At 39.3% G+C, this 14,941-nt stretch overlaps 1 protein-coding gene across 3 annotated transcripts in view; it reads left to right on the forward strand.

Annotated features, from left to right (window-relative positions):
- Window positions 1-14,941, forward strand: part of AIG1 (androgen induced 1) — a 121,646-nt gene that overhangs the window by 30,478 nt on the left and 76,227 nt on the right. For 2 of the 3 annotated variants that reach the window (XM_027904417.1, XM_027904410.1), the window contains exon 2: window positions 7,784-7,939. In XM_027904417.1, coding sequence (XP_027760218.1) covers window positions 7,784-7,939 — 156 coding nt within the window. Of the gene's footprint in view, window positions 1-7,391; window positions 7,513-7,783; window positions 7,940-14,941 lie in introns of those variants that run through there. The other variant, XR_003573588.1, reaches the window with a different exon arrangement.

Genomic DNA, 14,941 nt, shown 5'->3' on the forward strand with positions numbered 1-14,941 from the left:
CAAGTGGTGCTGGTAAATGACCCATGATTCAGAACCATATAGAAGAGTGGACAGCACGATGGCTCTGTAAACACTGATCTTAGTACTTTTCTTCAGGTGTTTGTTTTGCCACACTCTTTTACGGAGTTTACCAAAGGCACTGTATGCCTTTGCTAACCTGTTGTCAATTTCAGCATCAATCTTACCGTCTGAGGAGATGATGCTTCCCAGATAATTAAACTGTTGGACTGATTTGAGTGTTGTTTCACCAATGGTGATATGGGGATGATGGAAGGCTTCCTGAGGTGCAGGCTGATATAACACTTCTGTCTTCTTCAAGCTGACTTCCAGACCAAAAAGCTCAGCAGCCTCTGCAAAGCAGGATGTTAAACGCTGCAGAGCTACTTCTGTGTGGGCGACGAGAGCGGCATCATCAGCATAAAGCAGCTCGCGGATAAGATGATTTAAGGTCTTAGAGTGGGCCTTCAGTCGCCTTAGATTGAAAAGGCTCCCATCGGTACGATATCGAATGTAGACACCGTTTTCAAAATCGAGGTGTGAAGCAAGGCTGCGTTCTCGCTCCAACCTTATTCACGATCTTCAGCATGATGCTCCAAAGGGCCACGGCAGACCTAAAATACACATACATCTGAGAGGAAGATTGACATGGCATTGGAGAGGAATGACACAGCTGAAATAATTGCAAAAGATTTGAGAAAATGTGGCCTTTTCTCAGCATCTGGTCAATTTTTTGGCCATATTTCTTTGGAATATTGTGTGTTTGTCCATTCCGTCTCTTCATTTGATACATGGTAGTGGATTCCAGGCTGTTAGCACTGCTGAGCCAGATGGCATACACTCTGTCATGCTGAGATCATGTTGGAAATGTCATCTATGCGACTCAACTGAGATACAGTAGCACTTTAACATTAATTTCTCAGTTATCCACTATGGAATTATTTTTGTTGCGGGTATTTTACCTATGTAGAAAGGATAAAGATGCTTTTGTTGCCATCAAAAATTAAAGCATTTCCAAATGTTTTTGACAGTGCACTAAATTTCAGCTTAGTTTGCTGCAGTAAGGAATATTTGTCCTTATAGAAGTACTAAAAATATTAAAAACCCTGCTTTTAAAACTATGTTAGCACAACCACATTACCTCTCCAGGAACTGTGCTGCATATTTTTGGAAACCATTAAGAGACAGTCAAGAATCATGCTAAGACAGAACGATCTGAGACTTACCCTCTCCCTTAAGTGTAACATAGTAAGGGATTTTCCTGGGTTAAGTGGAGGGACGATGGAGAGAGAAAGGAAGAGCCTGTCAAATTGCTTTTCTGTCTGTCCAGATTAAAACACCTTTTGTTTTCCAGCAGGCAGAATTTTAAAAGGCATCTCTCCTCATGGAAACACGAGATCTTGTTATCTTACACAGCTTGGTCCCCATTCCACAGCTTCATAGTAGATGCTTAAGTACTTGGAGCTAAACAACGTAGTACCTATAAAAACTAGACCCAAGAGTCAAATAGTTTTCTCTTTCATGTATAATAATTTCATAGTAGATTTTATTCTTTTGTGTATCTATAAAATCTCATTGGTTTAAAACCCCATCCTTGGTAACATTTCGACAACACTGGTGGGCTTCAAAGAAAAAGACTGCAGAAGGTTAGGTAGAAAGTAAAGGATTATATATAAAAGACTCCCTGAATTTACATTATGTGGTAAGGCATTAGGCATGTTTTATAAGCTGATTGATATCATATGACTAAACCATGAAATTGAAGTTAAATTTCCTACTAAGGACTTAGTCTTAATGTGCAACATCCTGGTTAGAGGAGCCATCCCCCCACTGAAGGCTGTAAAGGGAGACATGAGTCATTTTTTTGGATGAAGGCAGTGCTAGATATTTATAAGGAGGTCCCTTTGTCTAATGGCTAATGATTCTAATGGCTCTTCTGATAGAAATAAATGCCATGTTTTTCTTTTGTAGTTTTAAGTTCTAATTTGCGTAAGTGAAAGGACGGATAGGAGAAATATTTATTTCAAGATTCCTAACCAGTTAATAACTCAAATAGATGGCATTTGTATTAACTATTCCTTTGACTTATTCTGTTTTCATGCCCTTTGTCCCTTAATTTTCTCTGGCTACTGGCTTTTGATGAGGCAGCACCGTGTTCTTTTTCTGTGTTGAAGTTTCCTGGGATGTTGATGAAACCTACTGCAACAAACTAAGCAATCTAAAATGGCCATGGCTCTGCAGCTGGTGTGGAAGAAGATGTGATATGAGGTCTGACTGCATGCCTCAGTGCCAGTGAATCTTCCAGATTGATGCTGCTCTTTTACCTCTGGCCTTTGAAATATGAGTCTTCTTCCCTGTTCCATGCATAGAAATAATGATTCAGAGTAGCACACAGTACTTTTGCATGGTGTTTGCACTTCTACTTTGGTTAATTGTAGGTTTAGTGGTTTCTATTACATTAGCTTGTATTTTAGTACTTAAAGGGCTGTTGCTTCTTGCATTTATTTCTTTATGCCTCTCTTTCATCTCTCTGTAGACACAAAGATTTATCTTTTTCTTATCTAAAGTCTGTAGCTTCTCTGATACAAAGATTTAGCAGTTGATAACATATTGTCCAGCTTCTGCTTGCTATTGTAACTAACAACGGTGCAGCAAGGTGAGGAGAAGTGACAAGAATAAATGCAGTATGAGTAATGATGGAATGGTGATGGACAAGAAGAATCTGTAGCTCAGTGCAGTTGAGAACAGTAACATATTTACTAAGCAGCTACAACCCATGGCTTTGATCTGTAAGCACAGTGCATTTTATATCAAAAATACTTTATTATTCTCTCCCTAACCTGGACTTGCTCTGCATATTGCAAGTACAGGTAAGTGAGCTATTACAGGGTGCAGGCTTTCCACATGCACCTGTGTACAGCTCAATACACAACAACCCAAACCAAGCATAGTCCCGAAAGACAGTCCAGTCAGTCGTGTTTACAGTGCGCAAAACATCTGACTTAAATTACTTCACAGTCTCTTAAAATACGGTTATCTTAACTGCTGAAACATAGTTCATTTGTACGTCAAATAACGATATCTAGAGGCTGGAGAAATTAAAGTGACACAAGTGAGAATGAACAGTAATAGATACTTTGAGGTTGTAAATAATTTTGCATTGTTTGAAGAGGAAAATCAGACCATGTTCCATATATGCAGATTGTAAAATCTGAAATAAGTAAGAAATGACAACTTTCAGCAGTTTGATTTTGCATGCCAGTAAAGCTAAACTTTCATCTTCTTGTGGAAAGCCACATGTTGTCTTAAGCCTGAGTGTTTTCTCGATGGGTCAGGTATGTCTGCCCCCACCTCCATGAGCTGGTGGCCTATCCCCAAGGAGATGCCTGATGTCCCAGGGCTGAGCAGCCACTGGCTGCCCTGCCCTGGCTGGAGATGGGATGGGCTCTGACTGCCTTTTGCCATTCCCATCTCCCACAGATCAGTAAGGCCCCCCGACACCCTTGTGTGAATTAGTCATCTTATAATATGAGTTATGTTTTCAGACTCTTAAGTCCCTTTTTTAAATGCAGTCTTATACTTCTCAGTGGAAGCTTAACTGGTAAGTGAAGTACAGGTGTCTTATACAGGTACATGAGGACACATCAACACATGTGCATGCACTGCATGTGCATTTTGGAGTATGTAAAAGTTAGTGCTTTTTTGTTATTTTTTGCGGATTTCATGAGTTTCACTCCCATGTTTTATTCTGTCAGTTCTGTCTATTTACCAGCCTACACTGATGCCTTATTTCATAGAGGGGCGCATGAAGTAAGTGCTGTTAATCTCAAAAATGACAACTTGAGGACAATGAATTTTTCATTTTCACAGGTAGGTAGAGGAAAAATTACCCATGAAAGTAGTAGTGCTTGCAGAGACTTTTCTGCTACTACTGCCCTGAGCTCTAAGGAGTGCTTCTGATTACAAGAGTGAACTTGGAAGAGGATGTCTATAGACACTGAAATCCTAGATTCAGTGAATTTAATGGGGAGTTTTCTGTCTTGGTAAGAGTAGTAACAGAATTTGCGTGACCTCAGTTTGCAGAGATTTTGTTTGCACCATGGAGCACCATGGCATGGGGGAGAAGGAAATCTCCATGCCCTGAAAAAAGGTTTATGAGGAAATAGGTTTTCTGCTGAAATCTAACTAAAGTCAAATTAGGGGGAGTATGAGGAGGTTGTTAGCTGCAGTCCTGCAGTGAACGCCTTGTGAAAAAGTTGTCCTGCTGAAGCAAGTCTTTATTTTCTTGTAGTAAACAGACTTGTACAATTAGTTTATTCTGATCATTTGTAAGGAACAGTCTTTTCTGATGTATAACCTTAATAGATCTCACTGTTTCAGAAGGTTTCTGGGCTGCTTGGTTTCATCTTCTGTTCATAGCTTTTTTTCTCCTGCAACGACTTAACAAGTGTTTTTTCTCTGCTCTGAGTTTTTACTAACATACCTTTAGGTGGCCATTGTCATTACTTGTCATTACATTATCACATTACATTATCAGTTTAAAGGGACTGTAGTATCAACTATAGTGGCAGTGGCCCCTGTAGGCTTCAGTGGAGAAAATGGGGTCAGCAGTAAGTTAGTATTTTATACCTATACAGTTATTTTCTTGGGTTTGCATACTCTGCTTACAAGTTTCTACTTCTGTCACTGTTTCATAGTGTAAGTAAGGTGTGTCTGTTTTCTGTTGAATTTGTCATTTTCTAAATCACTGTTTTCCTTCAAGCTCTACTTAGAGAAAAATTGGAAGGTATTTCCTCCAAAATGCTGTTCTTGCTTACATTTCCAAGGGGGAAAAAAGTCATCTGTTTTACAACTTGAGGATGTTTCATGTATCGATTCATCACCTGCAGACTTTCAAAATAAGGCCCCTGTTTCGAAAATGTGATCCTAAATCTGAGGTAACACCAAGGCACCTTGGGGAACATTATTTAGAGGTAGTTTCTACTCCCTTTCTGTGAACTTTTCACATCTGTTGGGAAGCATTCACACCAAGGAGCATGGACTTCAAAAATTAATTTAATACCGTAAACCACCAGTAGCTGCAAGCTATGCTTTTCCTGTGCCAGACCCACAAAGGATGTAAATTGTTACAGACGCCGACTGTTTAGTTAATGCTGCTTAGGCTCATGTAGTTCTCAAGGTCCCCGTTTTAATCCTAGATGTTAGGAAGGTGTCACAAGATTCTTCTTGCACATTCTAGAAAGGAAAGGAAGTACTAGAGTGAATGTATGCACATTATTTGTATGAAGAAGCTGGAACTGTTCCTCTCTGAACACTGTACAATTTTTTCATTGTCTCTAAGTGTTCTCAATAAGGATGCAATTTTCTCCTATATGGATTTTCATTTGTTAATTTTTTTGTAGAATACTTTACTTCATACCTATTCTCTGAAGTCTTCAGTACTTTCTTTCCCTTTAGGAGTTTTCAGTGATTCCCCATGATATCATTATATTTTCCCTTGAAGCTCTGTGTTCATAATGGGATAATGGGGAGAGAAACTGTTTGGTTTTTGATTGATTAGTGGATGTACAATCTTAATTCCCTTGGAAAGTGGGCGTGTGATAGTTTGACTCTGTGCTTCTTTTGAGAGGGACCGTTTCAGGGAATTGTAGTTAGAGCTGCAAACAATCCATTAGTCACTCATCCAGCCCTGCCAGCATAATACTGTTCTCTGTAGTACATTATTGAGTGTTTTGTCCAATATTGGTTTGAGTGACTCAAGCCATGAGGCTTCTACCACTTCCTCTGAGAAACCATTCCATGGTCTGACAGACCTCACTGTTAGGAAATATTTCCTGGTACTCAGCCTAAACTTTTTAACACCCAGATTGATCTCATTAGTGTTAGGTATACTCTTTTTCCCAGTTCTGTCTTCTTTGACATTCACACTCTCGAGTGAATAGTAGATGATATCATATCTCCTCATAACTCAAGCAAATGTATAATTAATTCTTCTATTTCTGCTCTCCAAATAGGCCATCTGTTTGGTGGAAAACAGGGCCGAGTATGGGAAGATTTTTTTCTTCTAAAGTGCTTTTTTCAAACAAATAACATGAAAAAGTGCATTAGGAGTTCTTACGTAGCTCCAAGAAGTCCCAACTTATATTTAAAAGGCTTTTCAGAAATTATGTAGAAGATGGTAGCTTTTCCAGGAAGTCATTTGAAGTAGTAATACCTTTTTCTAGCACAATATACAGCTCTAGCGCTAGTAGTCTGTCACGTTTCACAGCTTCAGGGAATGTTTTGTAATGTTGGTTCATCTGTTTATCAAGCAAATTATATGTAACTACAGCCTGGAGAGACGAGAGCAATGGCAGCAGAATTGCAAGAAGATCCAGGGGCCATTTGAATGTCTGTCATTCACGGCTTTACAGCCAGAGTTTACAATTATTTGGGTCATATAAGGATTGTTGAGGAAGGAAATGTACTTTAATCCATCCAATCGTTACACATCTCTGTATTTCTTTCTAGTAACCAACATCTGTTTGGTATTTTTTTCCTTCTGTCCTTCCTTCCTGCCTGCCTGCTTTATTATAGTGTAAATTCTGCAAAGATGTATGCACATAATAAATTGTATTTTGCAGAATCTGGGTATGTACTATTCTTACTTCTTATGGATGGTCTCTGCTACTTGGTCAGACTCTCCTAGTCAGGGCAACACTTAGATTTACAAATAAGACTTCTAAACTAGTATACCATGCTTGCTTTGAAAAACATGCAGTATGCATTTTAAACATATGTTTATGTTTTTTGATTAATCACTGTGTAATTTAGGAACCAAGCCCATGTTTTGTTAAATTTTTTACCTGAGGTTACCTGATGTGTGTGGTTTGTGACCCAGGCTTCCAGCTTGGGGAGTAAACAAGCTGTGTGCACTTCCTCTGAACTGTACTAGAAAGGATGTGTGGGTCCTCAGGCAAGAGCATTCCTGAGCTAACTTATTAAACTTTTACTAAGCTAATTAGGGAAGAAAAATGCAGTGATCAAACTCAGATTGTCAAGTTTGAACCAAATCAGTGGGTTCAGGTGATTAACAATTTAATATAACGCATAATCTTGTGATATTGCACACAAATACGTAAATGCAAAGAAGGAACAAGGCAGGTAAATAACAGTCTGCCATCAGGAAAGGAAAGTTAATAACTCCTGAAGCTTTCTCGTTCTGTCATTCACTATCTGAGATGAACTAGAGATAGGTTTGCTGAAGCCCGGGCTGTGTGCTGTGTCTCTTGGGAAGTCTCAGGCACCTCCTTTGCCTCTGGGTGGAGTGTCTGGGGCAGGCAGAATTTCCAAGGGAGACCTCCTTTCACAAGGGAAAGAAACGCTCATCTCTTTTCTTTCCTTTCTTTTCACAGGGAGCATTCCTCACTTTTTCCACCTCAGAGGCAAATGCAGTGACTGTGGGGATGAGTTGTGTGGAGTGACGCAGGAAGGGGTGGCTGCAGTTCAGTCCCCAGCGGGTGGCACATATCTGAGGTGAGGGTGGGAAGTCCCACCTCTGGAATGGTCCTTCCACTCACATTGGTTCCCCCCACAGATGAGGAGCAAGGTGCATGCAGGACTTTGAGTCTAGAAGCACACATGGATTTTATGTGAATTAACTCTACCCATATTTAAGGAACTGATGTATTCCCACTCCCCATGTCAATTCTGTGGCAATATTCCTCATATATGCCTGTGCCCAACCTGCTCTCTGCCAAAGATCTGGTCTTCTCTGTGTTCAAGAGTGTGTTCCCCTTCCACGCAGGTTATCCAGGCTGTCTTCTTTGGGATTTGTGTGTTGACCGACCTGTCCAGTCTTCTCACTAGAGGAAATGACAGCCAAGAACAAGAGAGGCAGCTGAAAAAACTCATTTCCCTCCGTGACTGGATGATGGCTGTTCTAGCTTTCCCAGTTGGAGTGGTAAGTACAGTGTTGGTCTATGCATGTCCTTGCAAACTGGTGAATGATGTTACTTACTGATTGTTTTCTGCCTGAAATGCTTTCCCAACTCTGTGCAAAAGACTATGCAGAAAGGGAAAAACGGTAGAGATGATTTTATTACTCTCTTGTTTTTCACAAGCGTAAGGAAGCACAACATACAGTGTGTTGCTGGAATAATCTTCGGATCATTAAAAAAAATTTATGTTATAATAGGAACTTGATTATACAAGTAATTTCAAATCTGTATTGTACCAGCAGCATCCTGAGACTCAATTTAGACTTTTCCTGCACCACATATCATCAGGAGTAATGAAAGTGCTGACTGTGGCATGTTTTACACCATAATGACCTGATGGGAGTTTGGGCTGTAAGCCATTTTGACATGGGCAAGAAGGGAAGCAAAAGTCCAGGTTGCTCCTTGTTAAACCCATGGGGATTTCAGAACTGACTAAATTGATGTAGGAAAAAAGGGTTCTGTCAGTAATGTGAAAAACCATACAGAAGGTATGCAAAAATGTGATTTTTACATGTCTTTTTCAAAAGAAAACTATTCTTTGGATCAGGTCCTGCTCCACTGGGACATTGCACATCACTTACACTGGTGAGAGGTGCTGAATGTCTCTACATGTCTCACCTCACACACTGAAAGCAGCTGAAAATCCAGAATTTCATGAGTTTTTACATAGAATTGTAATATGTGTTAGTCTAGTTCTAAGTTACATTAGGTTACATTACAAAAATGTGTGAACATTTCATTAGAAGTATTGCTTTTATTGTAATTTAGGATCAATCTTTAATTTTTTTTTTTTAATTTCAGTGTACAATCGTTTAAAATAAATTCACTAGTACCAATTTTTTTCCATGGTAGGACTATTAGAAAGCTGCATGAGGTCTTTAAAGTTGTACTGTCTCACAAAAGCTGATCATTAATTGTCAGTTAACAGCAGTTAACATATCAATCTATCATTCATAATTTCATATATTCAGAGATGCTTCATTAAAATTTGATTTCACCATTTATGTGGAATTTCACAATAAGTGAAGAAATACAGAATACTTCTGCAAAGTTACAAAAGGCAAAGCATATATAAAACACTGCAGGTACTTCTTTCATAAAAACACAGCTGGTAGCCTTCCTTTACTGTACTTGCTGCCTACCTTTTGGGAGCTGCCACAATTCATGTTGGAATAGCAGACTGTAGTTTTCCAGCCATGGTAGAAGTAAACTGGATCAACTAATATAGTTATTAGACAGATTAGATATATTATATAGATCCCTTCATTAACAAGATTGCAAATATGTATTTAATGGGTGCAGAGATTTATATGTTAATATAAATCATACCCCTCTGGATTCAGGGTTTCCTTCCTGCCACTGGTATAGCTCTGTACTGCTATCTGTGTGTTCCTCCACTCCTTTAGTGCCCCTGACCTTAAAACTTTTCAAGATCTTGGAGAATTTTAGCTTCACTTTATCTTGGCAAGTCTGCGCATTTCTTTCAGGCGCTTCTTCTCTTGCCACCTGTAAGCGAGGAATCTCAGCTAGCCATTGCCTGCACTACAGCTATTGTTGCAACATTTACAAGTTAGCAGTTTCCAAGAGATGTGTTGCATACCTGGAGCTAGCTACTTTCCCAAGGGTTTCATGCAAGAACAACTTCTGTCTCAAACAAACAAACAAATGCAGAAAATAGTATGGCTGTGCTTATTGGACAGGTGCTCTCCATTTCCAAATGTGACCTTTCTGTGGTGAGAGGGAGCAATTAATTACCACATATTATTTCACTCAAGCCTAAAAAGGTTGTTTTCATTGTTATTTCTACTCCTGGCTACTGGGAGACAAACAGCAATACTTCATAACTTAACAGCAGTAGAGGAGATCTCGCCACACACAGCTACCGCTTGCCAAAGCCCGCCCAGTTCCCGAGGCACTGCTGGCCACTGGGGACTTTGCTTCAATGGGATTAGGGGTAGGAAGAGTTCAGGGCCTTAAAGCAGCAAATGTCTAACACTGACTGTTGTCTGAAGATCTGTTTATGTGTAAGAAAAAACCCAGTGACATTTTGCTATGATGGAGGTTCTTGTTAGAAAAAAAAGAATTTGAAGTGCAGATCTCCTTTCCTTGAGACTCACCCACCTAACTCTCCATGGAGCTTCTCAGTGGTTCCCAGTAGTGACACAAGGGAACCTTCAGACATAAAAATTGGGCAGATGTGAATAAAATCATTGTTGGGTTCTAACATAACAGCAGTGGTCATGCTTAAGTACTTGTCAGTTACCTTAACATCTAAATTATTTTTATTGCTTAGTGTTTTACACAGAGCATGTTTAGGGAATAGTGCAAATAGTGAGGAACATTTTAAAGCCTACTAACTGTAGTTTTTCAAGAGCAATTCACCACATTCTTTCTTTTATTTTTCTGCTTACTGAAGCCCTTGAGATGACTTGTTCTGAAAAACAGATGAGAAAAGGGTTTCCACTCCCTAGTCAAACAATGGAGTGTAAAAAGAAATGTAACGAAGTAAAGTTTTTCATTCTTAGTACTTCCTAAAAAAGTATTACATATAAACCATCTGGGAAGTCTGACCACCAACCTCCTCCCACCTTCCAAAGGAGGGAAATGAACCAGCCCAAGGGGAAATAATCTCTTTGGGTGGCTTTGCAACAAATCAAATCTTGCAAACAAATTAAGTCTTGTAAAATCTGTGCAGCAAATCACATCTTTCCAGCGTTGTGATATGCATTGTATATCTTCAGGGGCTCAGATAAAACTGAATTGCCAACCTACTATTTTGATCAGAAACATTAAGAAATAAACATGAACCTCTTTTAAGGACATAATGATTAGTGTTTACTTATTTTTGCTTTTTCTAATAGGACTCTTAGGAGAATGAAATCAGAAATCGAAGCCTTGTGCCATGAAAAGTCTGTGGGCAACACTTCCTAGCCCTTTTTTAGTTTATTATAAGCCTGTGATACTATTCAAATGCCTAAGGGATTGGGAAGCATCCACGGAAGAAAATTGCTTGTATAGGCGTTTTAGAAGTTCATCACCAATTCTCAGCTATAATTACTTACACTTGCCATCCCTTTATCCATGTAAAGGAGATATATATTGGGAGTAATTTGCACTGCTAGAGAAATGTGAAAAATGCTTAAAAGTCAGAGACTTCACCAGTGCTTTAGACTATCCCTGTTTTTTTCTGTTTGACATAGATCACTAGGTTGCCAACTTTCTGTGGTTAATTACTATTTTGTGTAAACTGTATATGGTTTTATCAATATGTTTCTTGCAATTTGTACAAAAAAAGAGGAAGAAGAGATAAAACAAGCATTTCTAATTTTTTAAGACTGTTTAATAGAAATAGGAAGAAGAACAAGAATTGAAATTATTACACATTAAAAGAGAGATTGCTGCCTAGAAAATTACAAACTGTGCCATAAACATTTTATATCATGTAGCGTTAATAGCTTTGTTTGGGTCTGAGTTCTGGATTTTACCCTTATCTGTTGTGACAAGGTGACTCATGATGGGAACATTAGTGCATGGTGGTACAGTTGTCTCCTGAAGTCTGTTCTCCTAGAGGGGTCTTTCCAGATTTTTATTTCTCACTCCTTGTGATTTCCTTCATTGACTCTTTTCAAATCCATTTTGCATATCGCTGTACTAGGATTAGATCCCATCTAAAGCCAGTACCATGCCAATTTGTTCTTACTGTGATTTCTGCCTTCAGCAGCACTTTTCTTCTAAATGTACTGCCTTTAACCCTCAAAAAAGCTCCCCAATAATATATTTACTCTCACTGTTAACCACAAGTGTCTTGAGGGATAGCCAGAAAGCTTACCTTTAAGTGTATTTAGAACAAATTGTGTCAAGGTCATAAGGGCTTTTTGTCTTTGTCATGAGGCCATCCAGGAAATGACTGAACTGGGCAGCCAAAAACAAAAACACTAGTGTAGGAAAATAAAGTTCCACTGGGTTCACTCTTCGTTTGCATAACATTTCTTGGTTGGACTCACGTAAAAGTGCTAATTATACAATTCTTTTCATTGGCTTTACTTTCTTAGTTTCTCTTTGCTTCTATTTGTGGTGTTTTGCCAAGCCACTTGATTTCTCTTTTGCATCACCATCCGTTTCCTGACTTGTCCTTTAAAGTTTTTCCCTTGGCAGGGCGACATGCTCTTCTCATGCCCTCTGAAGCTTCACAGACAGAGGACGAACACTCAAGGAATATATTCTTAAGTGGGAGGACAGCATTTTGTTTTCAGCCTTTTTTTTTTTCTGCTGCTGTGTATTTGTTTAGCATTCTTTCAGATGCTTGTAATAAGTGAACTATTCCATAGTTTCGGTTTCCAAGGTCTACTTGCAAAGTTGAGGTTCAGTTTGGTCTGTAATGACCAGGACCCTAGATAGGTAATCATTAGAGACAAATAGAATCATTACAGACCCTAGATTGGTTAAGTAGCAAAAAAACAACTCTTATATGTTGCTTAACCTTATGTTTAACAAAGTAATTGCTGTCTTTGGAAAGCTGGCAATTGTAGGAGGCTCCTGTGCGAAGAAGTGTAAAAGCAATTGCTGGTGCCTGTTCTCTTCCTTGAGTTTCACGCCTTGAGTTTGTCTGAAGAGGAAGTGGAAGGGTGACATTTGTGCCATTTTGCCATGGGAACAAAAGAAAATAAAATATTTGGCTCCCTGAAATTTGTCTGCTGCGTATGAGCAGCCTGTTCAGGCTGGCATGTGAGGGTAGTACTGTGGCCAGTACAGGCTGCAGGCTGGCATGTGAGGGCAGTACCGGTAGTACAGCCACAAGGAAGGCAGCACAAGTGTGAGAGGTGCAGTTTTATTTGAGCCTTACATAGACAGCGTAAAAAAGCAGCTCACTTGTATCATGGTCTGGCACTGCATGATCGTGTGTGAGCTTAGCAAAGCCCAGCCCAAATGAAAGTCTACCAGTAGCAAAATCTAAGCATAGTATAGGTTATTTAAAAGTACCAGACCAACAGTTGCTCATTAATCAAAGTAAACAAATTCAGAAGCTGCCAAAGTAACTATGTAGCAAGTCCTTATTATACTTATTATTTTTATCCAGACAGTTAATTTTTATAGTTCATTTTATCCAAGTGAACTAATTGTAAGGAAAGCTAAGGTGAACCATGTAAAGACTGGAAGGAATCTTCCCCAGGGGGTTGCATTGGTCTCGTGTCGGGTCATCCTCTGGGACAGGTTAGTTCTCTAACACATTGGGTTTTGCGCACTTCCTTTACCTTATGTCTGCCCTGTGATAGTGCTTTGCTAAGCAGCGTTCGCCGTCTGTAGTTCCAGATGGTTGCAACCAGCTAGGCTGATCCTTTTCCATCCATTGGCTGACTTTGGTTAAGGGACAGATGGCATGTTCCCTCTTTTCTTATGTTTACCTCCTTGGCAAAGCCTATTGTTTTATTCTTCTCCACACAAAAATCACAGGTCAAAGCATGCCAGCTTTGTTGTATTCAGTGTAATAAAGTTCAACCTAATTCTGGGTGATTTTTCTTCCTGTAGGACTTCCTTGGAAAACATTATCTGTCTTGGTCTTCATATGCCTGAGATGTTTTTATGTCCCAGTTGGTCTTAGCAGGTTCTCAGAGACCCACTGTGATAATGCATGACTTCTAGGAAGCCTATAGAGAAGAGGATACTTTGCTTCCATTTTTCCTGCTGTTCAGCTATTCATATCTTGGCACTTACGTGTCAGCAGGTGCGTAAAGAGCTAGGCTGTGCCAGTGCCAAGACTGGCCCAGAAGAGAGATTTCTTGTGGGGTACTTTACACTTGCAATATTTTTCGGCTGTCCATCATAACCTTTCTCTTTTTTTTCTGGCCTCTGTGCACTAGTCAAATAGCCCAAGTTTATTCTGAGCACCAATAGCTATCATAACAGATGGACAACTGTGCTGGAAACCAAGAAACTCTGTACTGTATGCACAGTGAGTGTACACTGAGCCAGTGTACTGGTTCAGGTCATTCACATAACTGGCTGGCCGAAGTCTGCGTGTCTGTGGTTAGAACAAGGTGCCATTGATTAAGTGCAAACCTCAGTTTTAACTTTCCGAAGTCAGAAGCATAGGAAACAACTTATGCCTATGCTGTTGCACACACTAGTAATTCGCTGATCTTGATGTGTTCACCCCATATTTCTTTCACCTTCTTTTACTGACCCCCTAAATTATCTGTAAGATCATGAACCACATCAGTTTGGACGTAACTGAATACTTCTCTTCTGATCTCAACGAATGCCCTATCTGTTGGCTCTCAAACTTCAGACTTGGACTTACTGTTACTGTGTAGAGATCCCCTGGACATGGTCATTGAAAAGCTCTTGGCCCAGATATTGGGTTTTACTCCTATAAACAGTGCCTTTTTTATTACTAGAAAACTATGACTCAAATTCAAGGTAAGAAAGCAGTGGTGTTTTAATTAGAAAATTACTTACCTGTCCCAGATAAGGTAAGCTAAAACTATTATTTCTGTAAATTTTTGTGGGGTTTTATTTTCTTTGCCTTTCAGACATCAGGATACCTTTAAAGAATTTGTGCACACTTTGGTGAAAATTTAGTCTAGTGCAAACTTTACCTAAGTCATCTGTCTTGTTCTCAATCTAAGAGGAAATAATGGTCTTCCTGTGGGATCCTGGTAAATATAACAACTAAGCCACATTTCATACAGACAAATGAGCAGGATATTAGAACTCTTTTCTGTGGATCCCAGTCCATGAATTGTGTGGAGACTAGTCAAAGGGTTATTTTTTCTTTTTTAATGCTGTTTTGATGGCTGACACAAAAAAGTGCAAATATGAATTTGTATGTTTCTGTTGAGGGGTGAATGTTTCATATTTCTATGTTCTATGAATTCCAAGTGATATCTTACCTGATTTTCCTTTTGTTTTCAATCCTGTTAGTGGTGAAATATTATTTATGTGCCACATCTGCTACTAAAGTATAG

The sequence above is a fragment of the Empidonax traillii genome, unplaced genomic scaffold (assembly GCF_003031625.1).
Source record: "Empidonax traillii isolate 1590-97213 ecotype Southwest subspecies unplaced genomic scaffold, ASM303162v1 scaffold24:size2376012, whole genome shotgun sequence".
Lineage (NCBI taxonomy): Eukaryota > Metazoa > Chordata > Aves > Passeriformes > Tyrannidae > Empidonax > Empidonax traillii.